Source organism: Gobius niger (assembly GCF_951799975.1).
Source record: "Gobius niger genome assembly, chromosome: 2".
NCBI lineage: Eukaryota > Metazoa > Chordata > Actinopteri > Gobiiformes > Gobiidae > Gobius > Gobius niger.
The window spans coordinates 23,326,710-23,341,263 of NC_136853.1; the positions used below are offsets into that span (position 1 = coordinate 23,326,710).

The 14,554-nt window shown below is 40.5% G+C and overlaps 1 protein-coding gene across 2 annotated transcripts in view; it reads right to left on the reverse strand.

Moving 5' to 3' along the window:
- Positions 1-14,554, reverse strand: part of col5a1 (procollagen, type V, alpha 1) — a 54,858-nt gene that overhangs the window by 13,142 nt on the left and 27,162 nt on the right. For both annotated transcript variants that reach the window (XM_079581289.1, XM_079581290.1), the window contains exons 5-33: positions 12,491-12,619; positions 11,826-11,903; positions 11,329-11,742; positions 10,061-10,657; positions 9,893-9,949; positions 9,401-9,442; positions 8,829-8,891; positions 8,637-8,711; positions 7,880-7,972; positions 7,575-7,631; positions 7,437-7,490; positions 7,315-7,368; positions 7,181-7,234; positions 7,064-7,117; positions 6,931-6,984; positions 6,456-6,500; positions 5,858-5,911; positions 5,693-5,737; positions 5,154-5,207; positions 5,032-5,076; positions 4,780-4,833; positions 4,228-4,272; positions 4,071-4,124; positions 3,444-3,488; positions 3,120-3,173; positions 1,620-1,727; positions 1,480-1,533; positions 1,250-1,303; positions 68-112 (exon numbers count right to left, since the gene is read on the reverse strand). In XM_079581289.1, coding sequence (XP_079437415.1) covers positions 68-112; positions 1,250-1,303; positions 1,480-1,533; positions 1,620-1,727; positions 3,120-3,173; positions 3,444-3,488; positions 4,071-4,124; positions 4,228-4,272; positions 4,780-4,833; positions 5,032-5,076; positions 5,154-5,207; positions 5,693-5,737; positions 5,858-5,911; positions 6,456-6,500; positions 6,931-6,984; positions 7,064-7,117; positions 7,181-7,234; positions 7,315-7,368; positions 7,437-7,490; positions 7,575-7,631; positions 7,880-7,972; positions 8,637-8,711; positions 8,829-8,891; positions 9,401-9,442; positions 9,893-9,949; positions 10,061-10,657; positions 11,329-11,742; positions 11,826-11,903; positions 12,491-12,619 — 2,631 coding nt within the window. The remainder of the gene's footprint in view (positions 1-67; positions 113-1,249; positions 1,304-1,479; positions 1,534-1,619; positions 1,728-3,119; positions 3,174-3,443; positions 3,489-4,070; positions 4,125-4,227; positions 4,273-4,779; positions 4,834-5,031; positions 5,077-5,153; positions 5,208-5,692; positions 5,738-5,857; positions 5,912-6,455; positions 6,501-6,930; positions 6,985-7,063; positions 7,118-7,180; positions 7,235-7,314; positions 7,369-7,436; positions 7,491-7,574; positions 7,632-7,879; positions 7,973-8,636; positions 8,712-8,828; positions 8,892-9,400; positions 9,443-9,892; positions 9,950-10,060; positions 10,658-11,328; positions 11,743-11,825; positions 11,904-12,490; positions 12,620-14,554) is intronic.

The following is a 14,554-nucleotide window of genomic DNA, read 5'->3' on the forward strand; positions in this document are numbered from 1 at the left end:
ATGGTCCAGAATTGAGTGCCAAGCTTGCCATCTGCACACAAACAGGAGTGCGCTGAGTAAGACTAACCGTTGGTCCTCTCTGTCCACGTGGGCCAGGCTTTCCTCCGGTTCCCTGTGCACATCAAGAGCAAATACAGGGTTCAGAGGAATGTACATGTCAAATTAATTGTTATCATGTCAAATGAGTTTAAAATGCATTGTAATCCTTAATTTCCAGTGGACAAAATTCATTTGACTAAGAGATTCTCCAATCCAGCTTTTTTGCTTCCATTATCGATACCGGGGGTTTGAGTATCTGCCGATATCAGAGGTTAACCGATACCAAGAGACTTTCCTAAAAGTGGCTGCTGTGAGTGAAAAAGGGAATGGTCCTGTTTTCTCCATCATCAATAAAGTCTTACATTTTCTTACAAACGAGATGCTACAGATCAATGTTCAATTATATCTATGAATAAACTTTAATGGAAAAACATCAAATAGAATTACTGGACTTTTCTACACTAAATATCCTTGGGTATATGGCAGGCTGTTAGGTTGCACAATATAAACAACTCACATAAGCATTACAACTTGTGCATTACAAACACACTCCCTTTCAAAAGTTTGTTGTCACTTAAAATGTCCTTATTTTTCAGAAAAGCACTTCTGGAAAGTGCTAGCTACGACTGTCGTTTTTTCCACTTCAACTGAACAATCTGTGGTGAAAAAGGACCCGATTTAGACTTGACTTCCTATTCCAACAGAAAATGACTAAAAAGAGTGGAAAATTGTGTGTCCCAAAAGATTATCTTTTTCCCCCTCGGTGAAGCCACGCCCCCTTATGCTAGCACTGCTGAAAACGGTGGTGTTGATTAGAGAAGCTGTAGAACTGGCCCAAACTTTGGAACGGTTGTGTATATCTGTACAGCATTTCATAAACTAAAATACAAATCCTACAGTGGCCAATTTTATTTTATTAGTCTACTTTAGGTGATCCAATCATAGTTTCTGTCCCAGTCTTGAATAGTCAGCATTAGCATTAGCATGCAACTACCAGCAGCAGCATTTTGCGTTGCGATCAAGTTCTAAGTCCATAACTCACTGAGATTTAACTATTATTATTATTGTTGGAGAAATACAATTTATCAATCGATAGCAGGGTTGTTTTGGCTCTAGACTGATCCCAACAAAAATCATTTTCTAACTTGCATTGTTCCTGCATTGGGTCCATCTACACCTGTGTTCACTCAAATAAATCCATTTGACTTACTCGAGTTCCTTTCTCCCCATTGGCACCAGGGAAGCCTTGAAAGCCTTGAGATCCCTGTAAGAGAAATGGTAAAAAGTAATTATTATTTGTTTTTGGGGACATTTTTACAGCCTTAAGCAATGCCGTTTTACAAAAAATATATATATATATTTAGCACCAAAGCAATGTTTATAATGGGCTCTTCAAACATCAAGATCACCTTATGTAGACTAGACTATCTACACACTAACCTTTGGTCCTTGTCTTCCTGGATATCCAGGCAACCCAGGAACACCAAGTTTACCCTGCAAACATAGCCCATTGTGTAAAATATTACATAAACTTTGGTTATAAAAAGATTTTGGAATTTAGGAAAAAGAAAAGGTACTACCTTCTCACCGTTTGGCCCGAGTGGACCAGCATCTCCAGGAAGACCTGAACGACCTTTTGGACCTTCAGGGCCATCTTCTCCTCTGGGTCCTGCTGGTCCAAGCTCACCCTGGAAAGAAGAAGACACAATTATATGTCTGACAATAGTATAGAACCAGCCAAGAAAGCAACACCAATACAACTGCACTTAACTACTAACCACTTGTACTTCTAGTACAAGTACTTACTAGTTAAGTAAGTACTTTTACCAGGGAACTAGTACAAATACTTAAAGCAAGAAAGCATTTCGAAGTGCCCTTAAAACTGAGCACACAATTTCCTCAGTGATGTTTTAAAATGACTCATTTAGATTCTGCTCCATGACTGTATCCCCAGGGTCGACAGCCGTCTCAAATCTTTGCTTTCATTTGGATTGCTGCATCTCTAGAGAATAACAGACTGGAGGCCCGTGTCTTGTTCTCAAGTTTGAAGGGGTTTAAACTGTCATCAATTTATCCTTTGCTGCACACAGCATTAAAGAGCGTGGTCAATGGCCACATAGGAGGATGTTCTTCATGTCCTCACTGTACGTTGTGCTGTATGATACAGAGACGAGGGAAGCACCTCCAGTATAACTGAGCCTCATTCACGACTCGTTCTTACGCACAGGAGGTTTAGGAAGGTTTTTGACATTCACAAAATGTGTTCTTTGCTCAAAACCTTCCTCTGTAAGAACAAATCATGTTAGGAGGACTCTTACAAACAAAAAGATCTCCAGTTCTGTTCATGACCATGCTCCTGATGGAACCCAGCATTCTGAGTCATATATATTTGTACCTACTAAATCTTGCAGTAATTAAATCCAGAAAACAAGTCAATTATAATAAATTACATATACCCTGTTTGACAGAAATAAGTTGCAGTCCTACTTGCAGTCTTATAAACGGCAAATAAAGTACTAATGTATTACTGCTAAAACTTCTTACTGCCGCTTATAAATAGCACTAAATGTTGACGTTGTTAATAAAGACGAGCGTCTGTTTCGATCTCACAACCTTGTGTTTACAAGTTGGACGCTCTACTCATTGAACTACGCAGGCGGATTGTCACACTGAGACCTATTTATTGTATGGAGTTGACCATCGAGAAGAGAAGGAAGAAGCTTTTGTGATGTACAGATTATATGTATTTAATCATTTTGTAATGAGAGCATATTCGTGTGTCCAAAGTCTTGGGTGGGTGCTTGAGCGTGGTGCCTATGGCTGCGTATTCACCAACCTTCAGAACACAGGTGTGATAATTCTTCAGAACATCAGAATGTGTCCTGAATCTGGCGCAGTTCCCTCACAGTGTCTTTGTAAGTATTCGGATTTTAAGACGTTTTTTAGAAGATGTCCATGAATGAGGCCCATAGAGTCTAGTCTTTATAGTAGTGATGCTGAGTGATGCAGCAGCGCCTGTAGTTTGCTTATTACACACGAGACGCAAAAGCATTCAATTATTTTTGCTAAAGGTCTCTTACCCTGTCGCCCTTGATGCCCATATCTCCTTTAAATCCTGGGAAGCCGTCTTCTCCCTTTGGAGTGAAATAAAAACAGAGGTGAGAATGTTAATGAAGTCAAAAGGCCACTCAAACACAAGGACCACTAGTGGACTATATCTCCTGTTGCTATAGTAACTCTTTCACCATTCAGGCCAACACTATACGAACACATTTCTGATTAGTTTTATGAACACCATGACCTTTCAAGTGTTACACAAATCCATGAAAGGGTATATACATGGTTTAACTGACATGATAAAATAATAATGTCTCAATAGCAAGGTCTTTATTAGCAACACTTACTTTCTCTCCTTTGTGTCCTTTTAGGCCACGGACACCATCAGCTCCCTGTGCAAAGAAAAACAATATATTAAACATGGCACGGCAATAAATTGTAGCATTTTACTCCATCTTAAGTCCAAATGTTCTTGTCTTCGTCCCTATCTTGAGTCTAAAATTATTTTAATGGCAATCTTAGCCACAACAATAACATTTAACTGAAGGAAAATAGTTTAAAAAAAAGCAACTTAATAAATCCTTTCCGTAGTCCCTCTGGGAGTAATACAAGTGCTAATGGGATAATTGTGGGGTCTTTCATCTCCCCCTGGTGTCTCTGGCAACAATGCAACTTTCCCTGCACCGGGTCGGAGCCACCAATACACACTAATAGAATCACGATGAAGAACCTAACAAGCTAACAGGCAAAGCTAACTGTGGGCTAGCACCACTTAACAGCCAGTATTGAGTGAATATCCCTCTGTCCCTTTGTCTTTTATGTCAGCGTAGTATTTACTCTCCCGGACAATTAATGAGTAAAACATCTGCAACATGCTACGACACCTGCAGTGGCGCTTATGGCCTCCAGGGGCATGAGTTATTTAGTTCTGCTTTAAGTTTAAGATAACTAAGTTAGCATAACTGCATACATACCTTTACACCTCGAGGCCCAGGGTAACCGATGGGACCTTGTGGACCAGATGGACCCTGAAATAATTTAAGTGAAAGTTATTCAGTTAAGTGGAGGTGTGTTTTTTCTAAATGTAACGCAAGTAAATAGTATGAAGCAGAAAATGTTTGAATTTCTAACCATGTGGCCTTTTTCTCCTGGAGGACCTTCCTTTCCGGGATGACCCTGCGAAGAAATAATGTGTCATCACAAATCCAAATGAATAATCACCACTATAAGACCACACCAGCTTGTTGGAATTGGAACATTTTGCAGACGCATTTCTTACAGCGTGTTGTTTTGTACGTTTGTATGTTGCTGTAATACAAGGAAGCAGCAGCTCGAATGGGCATCGAGGCTGCTCTCATGGACAAACATGTTATTCACACGCACTGTTCTGCAGTAAAAAGATCGGAAGGCAGTTGATTGCCTTCTGGAGAGACAAAAGAGATGAGCAAATCCCCTAATGGGTTTTTACTTCAGTGGGTGAAAATGGAAGAAGAAACCAGTCTAGTGAAAAGGACAGGAAATACAGGAAGCCTTGCTGGCATAATGAGAGATTTCTGAAAGAGAGAGATGGCTCAGAAAGCACAGTGAGATTCATTCAAAGAGGCTGACCATCACAGACAGATTAACCCTAGTTTATATAAAGATAGAGAGATTTGTAACTAGAATTATGATAGCATTACTCACTGGAGGACCGTCGGATCCGGGCATTCCTGGCAGACCTGGTTTTCCTGTAGGACCCTAATAAAACACAAATAATGATAAAAATAATAATACTACTAATAATAAAAAGACTGAACAATAATTACTAAAAGAACAATTTGTTTAGACAATGACCAGATCAAATATTAACAACTCAGCTTCTCCACAGAGCAAATTACTGTTGAACTGCACTGACTTGCATTATACAGTTGAAATGTGATAATACATGGATCTTACCTTCTCCCCTGGGGGTCCAATCGCTCCCTGTGGCCCTGCGAGTCCCTTTAACAAAGCCATTCAAAGATAAGCACTTTTCATTAGACATTTGAATACACAGAGTCTGATCAGCCCCCTCTCACCTGAGCACCAGGATTTCCCTGCTGTCCCGGGGGTCCTGGCTCTCCCTGAGGGCCCTGTAAACAAAACAGCCAAATGTCATTCTTCAATAACGTCCTTCGTGTCTTAGTCAGAATGTTGCCGAGGAGGTTTTGCTAAAGTCAACTGGACTGGGTTGCTTTTCGGAAGGACGACACCTCATGGAGGACCTTTCTGCTCTCTGTCCTGTAAAAACCTCCCGGTCTTCAGTGTGACCTCAGGGTTCCCGTTTACCCACATTTCACTACTTTTTTATTCCATCTTATTTTTCCTTTTTGTTTTTCTTTTTTATTCCTTCTATCGTTTAGGTCGGTGAAAGCACGAGCCCCAAAACGGCAATCATCACAATGTTCGCCTTCATGTTTATTTCACTCTATTTTGTGAGTGAACATTTCTTTCTGTGCAACCTAAGCTAAAACATGGTTCATTCCACAATTGTTCTCTTTGTCTCTCTCTGTCTTTCCTTTCCATATTTCAAATAAAAATGTATATTCTGAATCAAAATCATCTTGTACAAACTTACAATATTTCCTTTTGGTCCATGTGGTCCATCAGATCCAGTCACGCCCTAGAAACAAGAAAATTACAATCAAATACTATCTGGGAATATATCTGATTAAACATAAAACAGACATGAAACAAAATAAAATTAAGATATCTGTCAATTAGGGCTTAAGAGCTGACTCACCGGAGGTCCAGGAGGTCCTTGAGGTCCTTTCGGTCCCAACAAACCACGCGGCCCCTGTAAGAACATTACCATTAGACGCAGCCTCACAGCATTGACTGAAAATATTTTTCGAATCATCGAGAGTGTGCACTGAACTCAGTGAGTCAAAACATATAATAACAACACACACTTGACAGTCATGCAGCCTCTGCGATGCTGTTCACACTTTGGAACTTAATACTTCCGTCAATTCAACAAATCTTTTTTCTACCATGTGGTCCGTGCTAATATAGTAAATCCATGAGCCATTGCAGACTGAAACAGTTTGTCTCATCTTGTAAAGTATGTCTTATTGTAACTGATGCAGCACACCCTGGTGGACAGAGTAAGACATAACAGAAAGGATTTTTTAATTCAGTTGATGCCTTTAACTACACATAAAACTTCTCTCCCTGACTTTGCATAATAATTACAATCACGAAGGCATAAAATATCTCACCAGCAGTAATGTCTAGAAAAGTATGAGTGCGATGATAAAACTTTAGGACATATTTTGACCTCTGACTCCATCATATAAGCTCTCAGAATAGGATAGAGTGTAATGGAAATGATCACTCACTGGTTCACCAGGAAGTCCCCTGGGTCCGATCTCTCCATCATCTCCCTGGGAGAGAGAAAGAGCAGGTCAGAGAGTGGAACAGAACCAGAATGATAATGGAGAGGAAATTGAGAATGTGTGAGGTGTGGGATGAACGAATAATAGACAGTCACAAAGACAGTGCAGGCGAGACCAAGTCAGGGAGCATTAGCAGCAGGTAATGAGGATGGAGGCAAGATAAAAAGCAGATAATAGTGTGGAGGGATAAAGTATATTTAAAGAAAAATGAGGAAGAGATGAAATAGAGAACAGCTCGATAAAGACTTGATATGCTGGCGAAATGAAAAGCATGAAGCAATGTCTGACTTTCAGCAACATGAAAAGCTTAACATATACTGACATATAACAATACAAATATTTACTTTACTTTTTTAGATTTCACTCCAAAAATATAAAGACAAACAAAATGATTAAATAAATGACATCCAACACTTACTCTTTCTCCATCCTCTCCAGGAGAACCAGGAGGTCCAGAAGGACCAGGTTCACCCTGTAACATTTTACATGTATTTATTGTAGGACAAAAGGAGAAAACGTAAACATTGTTGGAAGTGTGTTTGTTGACTTACCCTGTGTCCTTTTTCACCAGGAAGTCCAGCTAGGCCATCAAAGCCTCTGTCTCCCTGAAAATGACATACAAAAGTTACATCAAAAAGTACAATTACACAATTAATGTCAAATGTTACCTTTGGTCCAGACTGTCCTGGCATGCCTCTTGCACCATCAGCTCCAGATCTACCCTACAAATATATATATACAGTACATATACATGAAGAGTGTTTTAATTTGTAAAAACACTTTTAGTTTGGCTAATGCTTACCCTTCGGCCTGGTTTTCCAGTAGGTCCAGGGGAGCCCAACGGGCCTCTTGGTCCCTAAAGGCATCACCTATTGTTAATAACTGAACTTTCTACAAATGTAGAGCTGTTGCTTTGTAACAAACCTGAGGTCCTGACTCTCCTGATTCACCCTTCAGGCCTGGCACACCAGGAGATCCCTAAGAATGAAAACATTAAGTTGAGGCAAAACTGTCAGAAAAAATACTTTTATAAATGGGTGAAAATAATTTTGAAATACGTACAAGAGGGCCAGGTCGACCTGTTAAACCCATTGGACCAGTTGGACCTCGCATTGCAAGCTGAAAAAAGTCATACAAAAATAATTATATAAATATGTTTTAATACAAATTTACAGCACAAGATGGAAGCAACAAAATAATACCAGATACAGTGTGTTTGTATGATTTTACTTTCATCAATTAAATGTGGTTATGTCTGTGATTAATTAACACATGTTTATAGAAGATATATTAGTATATCAAATGCGGATGATGCAAAGAAAAGAACATGAATAGCACCAAATGTCACAGTAAACTGAGATATTTACTCTGGCCTGCTGCATGATGGATTGCATCTGGGCTTCTTGGGCGGACATTGCAGGTCCCTTTTGTCCAGAGTCCCCTCCGGCACTAAATCTGAACTGAAGGAACAAACAATGAGATTATACGTTTGATATTCATTTAAAACATAAATGTGTCAATGTGTAAAAGACAAAAGTAAATGAAAAAGATCTGTGAAATGTGGAAAATAAAAAACTTTGGCCATTTGGACACACGTGTGTAAAGTGATGTCTGGTGACATCTGCTGGTGGTTCTGGGGAATTGCATAATTTGCAAAAGGAGCTTCTATTTGGCTCCATCATGACCAGCTGAATTTGATTATAGTATAAGCTAGTGTTTTTTTTGTTCACACCAAGCACTACCTCATATTGACCTAAAAAAAACCTGTCTAAAATAGCCCTAAATTTGACTAAATTATGTCCAAACTGGTTGTAAACCATAAATTGACAAAAAAAAGAAAACTTAAATATATTACTGAAGCATAAATTACATTAACTATAATTAAAATGAACAAAGTCTAAAATAGCTGATGACCCTAAGAACCACCAAACACCTGAAAAAACCCATTTACCACCAGTGGTACACATACTGCAGCGGGAGAACTACAGGTCAAAATGAGTTCAAGATGGATGTTAAATGTTGAAGAAACACTTAGACTAGCCTTCTTTATTGAAAACTTTCAGTAGGGACAAAATAATTATATACTGGCATTACGCAAAATATAAATAATTCCATTTTACTTACAGGTAACATGAGGACTGTTCCTGCAGGTCCTGGTAAGCCATCAGCTCCGGGTAGACCGGGCCGCCCGGGAGCACCCTTTCAACAACACACACATACACTTACAAGCTGTATATGTTGTATGTTTTACTGAAGTATTACGGGGGCATCACTGCACAATTACTCATATATTATTCATCTTAGAATGCTGCTCACCCTCTCTCCAGGATCTCCAGAAGTGCCTGGAGGACCAGATGAACCTGGGGGTCCAGGGAGACCCTGTAAAGGAAAATGACATTTTGACAGTGAGAGGGCAATGCAAAAATAACATATCTGATTCTGTAAATGTTGTTGCCTTTATCTCACAAAGAGGTCACATATAGGAGAGAGGAATGTATGAGGCAATAAAGCACCGCTCAACGTAAATCTTTTGTGAGGTGCTTTGTGTTTAACTAATGCTTAATGCTTCAGTGGCTTGTTTCTATGGCACTCTATCAGCTGAGTGTCATGAACAACTGTTTGACAAAGAAAACTTGGCAAAATGTTGTTCTTTCACATCTGGACAAGCCCTTCTTCTGCTCCGGGGAAATCTTAGATTACTCCCCGTGCTTCAGTAACTAAACAGACAGGGCTGTTACTCAAAAGTAATGTCTTAATCTTTAAGTGTTCAATAGTTACTACCATATTTTGCTGTAATTATGAATGGAAACATATGTTCTATTAAACTATATACATAAGTCATCATCATAAATAAAAAATAAAAAATGTCTATGAGAGAGACGACTTACTGTTGGTCCTTCAGGCCCTGGTGGACCTTCTACCAGCATTCCCTACAATGGATACACAGGACAGTTATCAATTCAACATGTATTGTTGTGCTCTTTCTTTCTTTCTTCCTTGTAGATGTGCCAAAGACTGAAAACATTTGAGACTGGTGACATTTGATAAATATGTAAATACACTGTTAGAAAACCGACGACTCCAGCCATAAAATGATCTTGTTCCATATGTTTATGCACGTGTGCCAATTACCCTTCACACTACAAATATCTTTGAACCTATTCTAAAGACTGTTATGGATTGAGCATATTGTAGTACAGTGTATGACTTTGCACTGATGTTAAACTTAAAAAAAAATATTCTAAAGACAGGGAAAGCAACTTTTGGACGTAGCATGTTAGGATGATTGTTGACTCTGTGAAGTTAGGGGATGAGTGTGTTTGAGATGGACGCGGCATATCTCTAATGCGCAGTTTACTCATGTGTGTTGTCAAACTTACAGGCTCAATGACAGCAGGCTCCCCCTTCTGTCCCTTCTCACCACGAGCACCGTCAACCTACAAACAGAACAGGATTAAGCACACCCTTCCCTCTTTGGGCTTTGCTCTAATTCATTTATTTATGTCTTAGTTTTTAATATTAATTCATTCTTGATCTACTTATTATACCTGTCCATAATATTCATCGGTCTCAGCTGGGAGTTCTTTCTCTTTTTGCCCGTAATCCAGATCATCATAGGAGCCGTACGCGTCCAGCTCACTGTCAGTATAATCGGTGATGTGTTCCTCCTTGAAGCTATCTATGTCATAGTCCAGCTCGCCATCAACGCCCAATCCGGCTCCAGTGGCAACAGACCCACCAGCTCCCGTGCCGGCGCTCGCTGAGCCTGCCCCAGCAGCAGATGAACCTCCCACAGACACAGAGCCGCCACCAGTGGAAACAGAACCTCCACCAACTGAGACAGAACCTCCGCCAGCAGCGCCTCCTCCAACTGTGATTGTGGAGCTGCTGCTGCTGCTGCTGCTGCCTCCACCTCCAACGTGGACTGAGGAGCCGCCACCTCCACCTCCAACGTGGACTGAAGAGCCGCCACCTCCACCTCCAACGTGGACTGAAGAGCCGCCACCTCCACCTCCAATGTGGACTGAGGAGCCGCCACCTCCACCTCCAACGTGGACTGAGGAGCCGCCACCTCCACCTGTTGTATAAGAGCCGTCGATGCTGTAGTCATATCCATCACCGTAATCGTCATAGGCACCTCCGACCTTTAAAACATAAGCGAATGAGCAGCATGTCAGTAAATCGAATGAGGGGCTTTGCATCGAGCCCCACAGCGCGCAATTAAATATTTCACATCATGCAATCCATCTTTTTACCAACACAAAGTCTCCGAAGTGTGGCAGAGGATACAGGAATACCACATAATAATCACATTAATAATACCTACATCTAAACAATAGTTAGTTTCATTGTTTAAAAGATCTGGTCTGTTGATAGTGTAATTATGAGGAAATGATGACATTACATGAAATGGTTAAATTAAATACATTTCAGGCGACATTTCGTTTTAGGTATAAAGAAATAACATGTGCCACAAATGGTTAAATGACTCGCTAATGTTCTTCAATATCTCCAATGAAAAAGCTCCGTTCTAAGGTGATATCAACCATTTAAATGCTACCATTTATTGTTCACTTTTTCAGAAGTTTAGACTTTTATAAGGAAGACAAAATACAATGAGAAAAACAAAAGAAAAATGATTCCACGGTAAACCCATTACAGGCCTGGCTCAGCTTCCAGTGAGCAAAGAGGAAAACGGTTATGTTCTTTTTGATAGTTGCGGGAATGAGAGGTAAAGGAAAAGTCGATTTCATATATATACACTAAACAGTCTCCCCAGGTTACAATAAGCACCAGCAACGCCACCTCTACTCACAGTTGTCTTGTTGGTCGTGATAGTGATCGATCCTCCCCCGCCGCCAATGACACTCCCTGCGTCCAGTTCAACTTTTGCCCCCGCCCCCAGGCTGATGTCCCCTCCGGTGCTCACGCCGGAGATGGTGACGCGCCGGGTCGTGTCTGTCTCCGGCGCGGCTGTGGATTCATCGTAATAGGTCTCGTAGTTGCCGTAGCCGTCGTCGTAGTTGTCATAGGGGCTCGGTTCCACGCCGTAGTTGTCACCTCCCGCCGTCGCCGTGGCTGAAGCCGAGGAGCTGCTAGAGGAGGTACCGGACGACGACGATGATGATGAGCCGGTGGAGATCGAAGTCACGACTTTGTCGCCGGTGCCTCTGGAGCCGCCTTGTAGGACTTCCTCCACTTTGGCCGCAACGCTGCCGGTATCAGTCTCCTACAAAAACACACAAATCATGCAGTAATCCAAAGTAATTAAGCAATCATCTGACTTCATCACATGACTTTAGCTTCCTTAACTGTTTCTGCTGTTGTCTCCTCTGTGTTATAGTCATCATAGTAAGGGTATTCGTAGTTGTAAGGGTCGGATTCTTGATTCTGCACCAAAGCAAAACAAAAACACAGTAAGCGAACAGAGATCACACGGATGGACTGAAAAATCATTTAAAAAAAACTACATTGAACTTAAGCATCATATAAGCAGAAGCAAGAGAATGGTGTTTATTTTGGAAGGACATTGAATGGCTCTGGATCTTTCTTTCTGTTTTGAGGGAACAAAATGTAAAATGTAGGTGGAAAAGCACTGTATAAGTTGAGAGCATTTACCATTTTATCAAAAAATAACTGATAGATAGATAGACAGTGTGTTATGTTATTACAAATGATCTGCGTAATCTTTTGACTGACAGAAATTTCTGATTTACAACATTCACATGGAGGTTCAAAAGGTAAAGCATGTCTTCTCACAGTGAGAGCAAGAACATGGTGTTTTTAGATTGAAAGGTACAGGTTTGGGCAAGCATCACACAATTTCTGGATCATCCTTCCTGAACATTATTAGCAAACCACTTATCTGAGCCACCGCTTATAACAGCGAATCTTTTGTTCCCTCATTGCTCTTACACAAGCCAAATGTCTTTTCGCAAAGTAAACTAATTATCAGAGAATGTATTGTATTTGACTACCAGTGGTGTGTTGGGATCTTGGTTCTGGGGCTGGTCCGGTACTGCCACCTCACAATCAGGGCTGTAGTGCTCACAGTAGTCATAGGCAGCGCGGTGGTCTGCTACAATCATTAGCTGCTGGATGTCTCCCTGGAAACAAAAACAACAACAGGAAGTTAGAAGACCATGTTCACGACAAGATGAATGAATTCAAGCTATATCAGAACTTGAGGAGAGCCCTATGCAAGATAATTCTGTGGAGCCCTTAGCTGTAATTCTTAATTCCTCTGATGAAGTTGGCTGTTGTATTGTATTGTTGTGTTGGTTCAACACATGTGTTAAACCAGTATTTCTGCTCCAATGATGGTAAGTGAATTGATTTATTTTGTCCTCTGCAGTTATAGCCTTATACTATAAAGAGAATGTAATTTATGTTTGTCCTCTCCACTTAATCACAACTACTTAAGCCGTGGTTTAGCCCTTGTTTAGACTGATTCAGCCCAAGTTTACACTTGCTACGTCCAGCCAGTTACTCGGAATGAAAGGTTTGAGATCTCTGCATTAAGTAAAGAAAACATGTGCGATCTCGTATCAGCTGATCTGACTCATAATGTATACAATACAGTATGAGTCATGCTTTACAGTGTGAAGTATGTGGTATGGGACAGTGGCATAAGTCAAACACTCAGGAAAAAAAGATGAGAAAACAAAAACAGCAATGAAAAAGGCTCAGAAGGATCCCCAGGCTACACAGGAAGTCGGGTGTCAACTGTGTACGCAACACAATGGATTTGGCACTAAACAGTTTCACCCAAAAATCCCTCACAGTGCTTCCAAATGTGGTGATGTCATTCTACATCGCTCAACAAATTTTCATCTCACCCTCATCAATGTGTGCGACGCAGCCATGGGAAAAAGCAACAGCGCAGAGATGTTTTCAATTATGTCAAGATGCCAAACCCCAAGCATGTCATTCCAGCTCATATTCTCGAAAGGATTTCTATTTTTTCCTGCAAGCAGAATGAATTTTATTTGTGGTCTGCTCAGTGACAGTTTACAAAGGACACCAATCTAACTTCGCCGCTGCTGAGTGTGCCACACAGAGCTCGGGTCCTTTAATAATCATAGCAGAGCCATCCACAAGATGTTGTTTCCTGTTGCTGGCTTAAGCTATTGCTGAACTTTATGGGGGATACACAAAAACAAATCCCCTGCCTGTGGACTGTGTTAGTCATTAGCGGCGCATTTAGGAACTATGAATTTGGTTGTAAACCTCAGTATTTTAACATTTTGTCAACTTTTTTCTTTTGCCAAATTTAAGTGCAGTACAGTGCAGCATCTTTAAGTATAATTGGCCTCAGTCAAAAACCAAACAAACTCAAACTAAGTCATCTTTATGAGGGTTCAAAATGCTTGTTTTTCTTCATTTCCCCCAAAACCAACAAATTATGACTGAGGCGATCATGCTGGGATGCTAATAATTTGCATATAACAGCAACTGTAAGTCTGGTCAATGATACAACACTGATGATGGTTTACTCCACATGCGACTCTGATGTAACCACTTTTAATTTAGATTCCAGAGGTTCCTGTAGTACCTGCCGTCAAAACACCTTAACTTTACCATGAATCACACATGCATTTTCCCGCTCGCCACTCATCAGATCAGTAGCTCAGTCATATTTGTTCAACAGACACTCTACAACTGCACTATGCCAAATCCTCTTTTAAACAATTTCTCAGCACTAGCCATTTAGGGTCAGGGATTTCTGGTATGTTTGAGGAAAGTGACCCCCCCCAACATAGCTAGAGATTTATAAGACACTGCACAGCCATGACAAACTCCAAAGTGACATGATTTGCACATAAAAAAAACAAGGAAAAAGGATGAAATACCTGATACATTTCAAGTTGATTTCAAGCTAGGCATTATATATGTATAGAGGCCTCAGGTTAAACTGAAAAAAAGTGTCAGGCCGGTTAGTTAAAATTTGTGAAGCATCATGTTTACAAGTCACAAAGTCCAATGCAATATATATACTGATATAGCTACTCTATCCCTTATTTTGGGGAGACAGAGTTTAT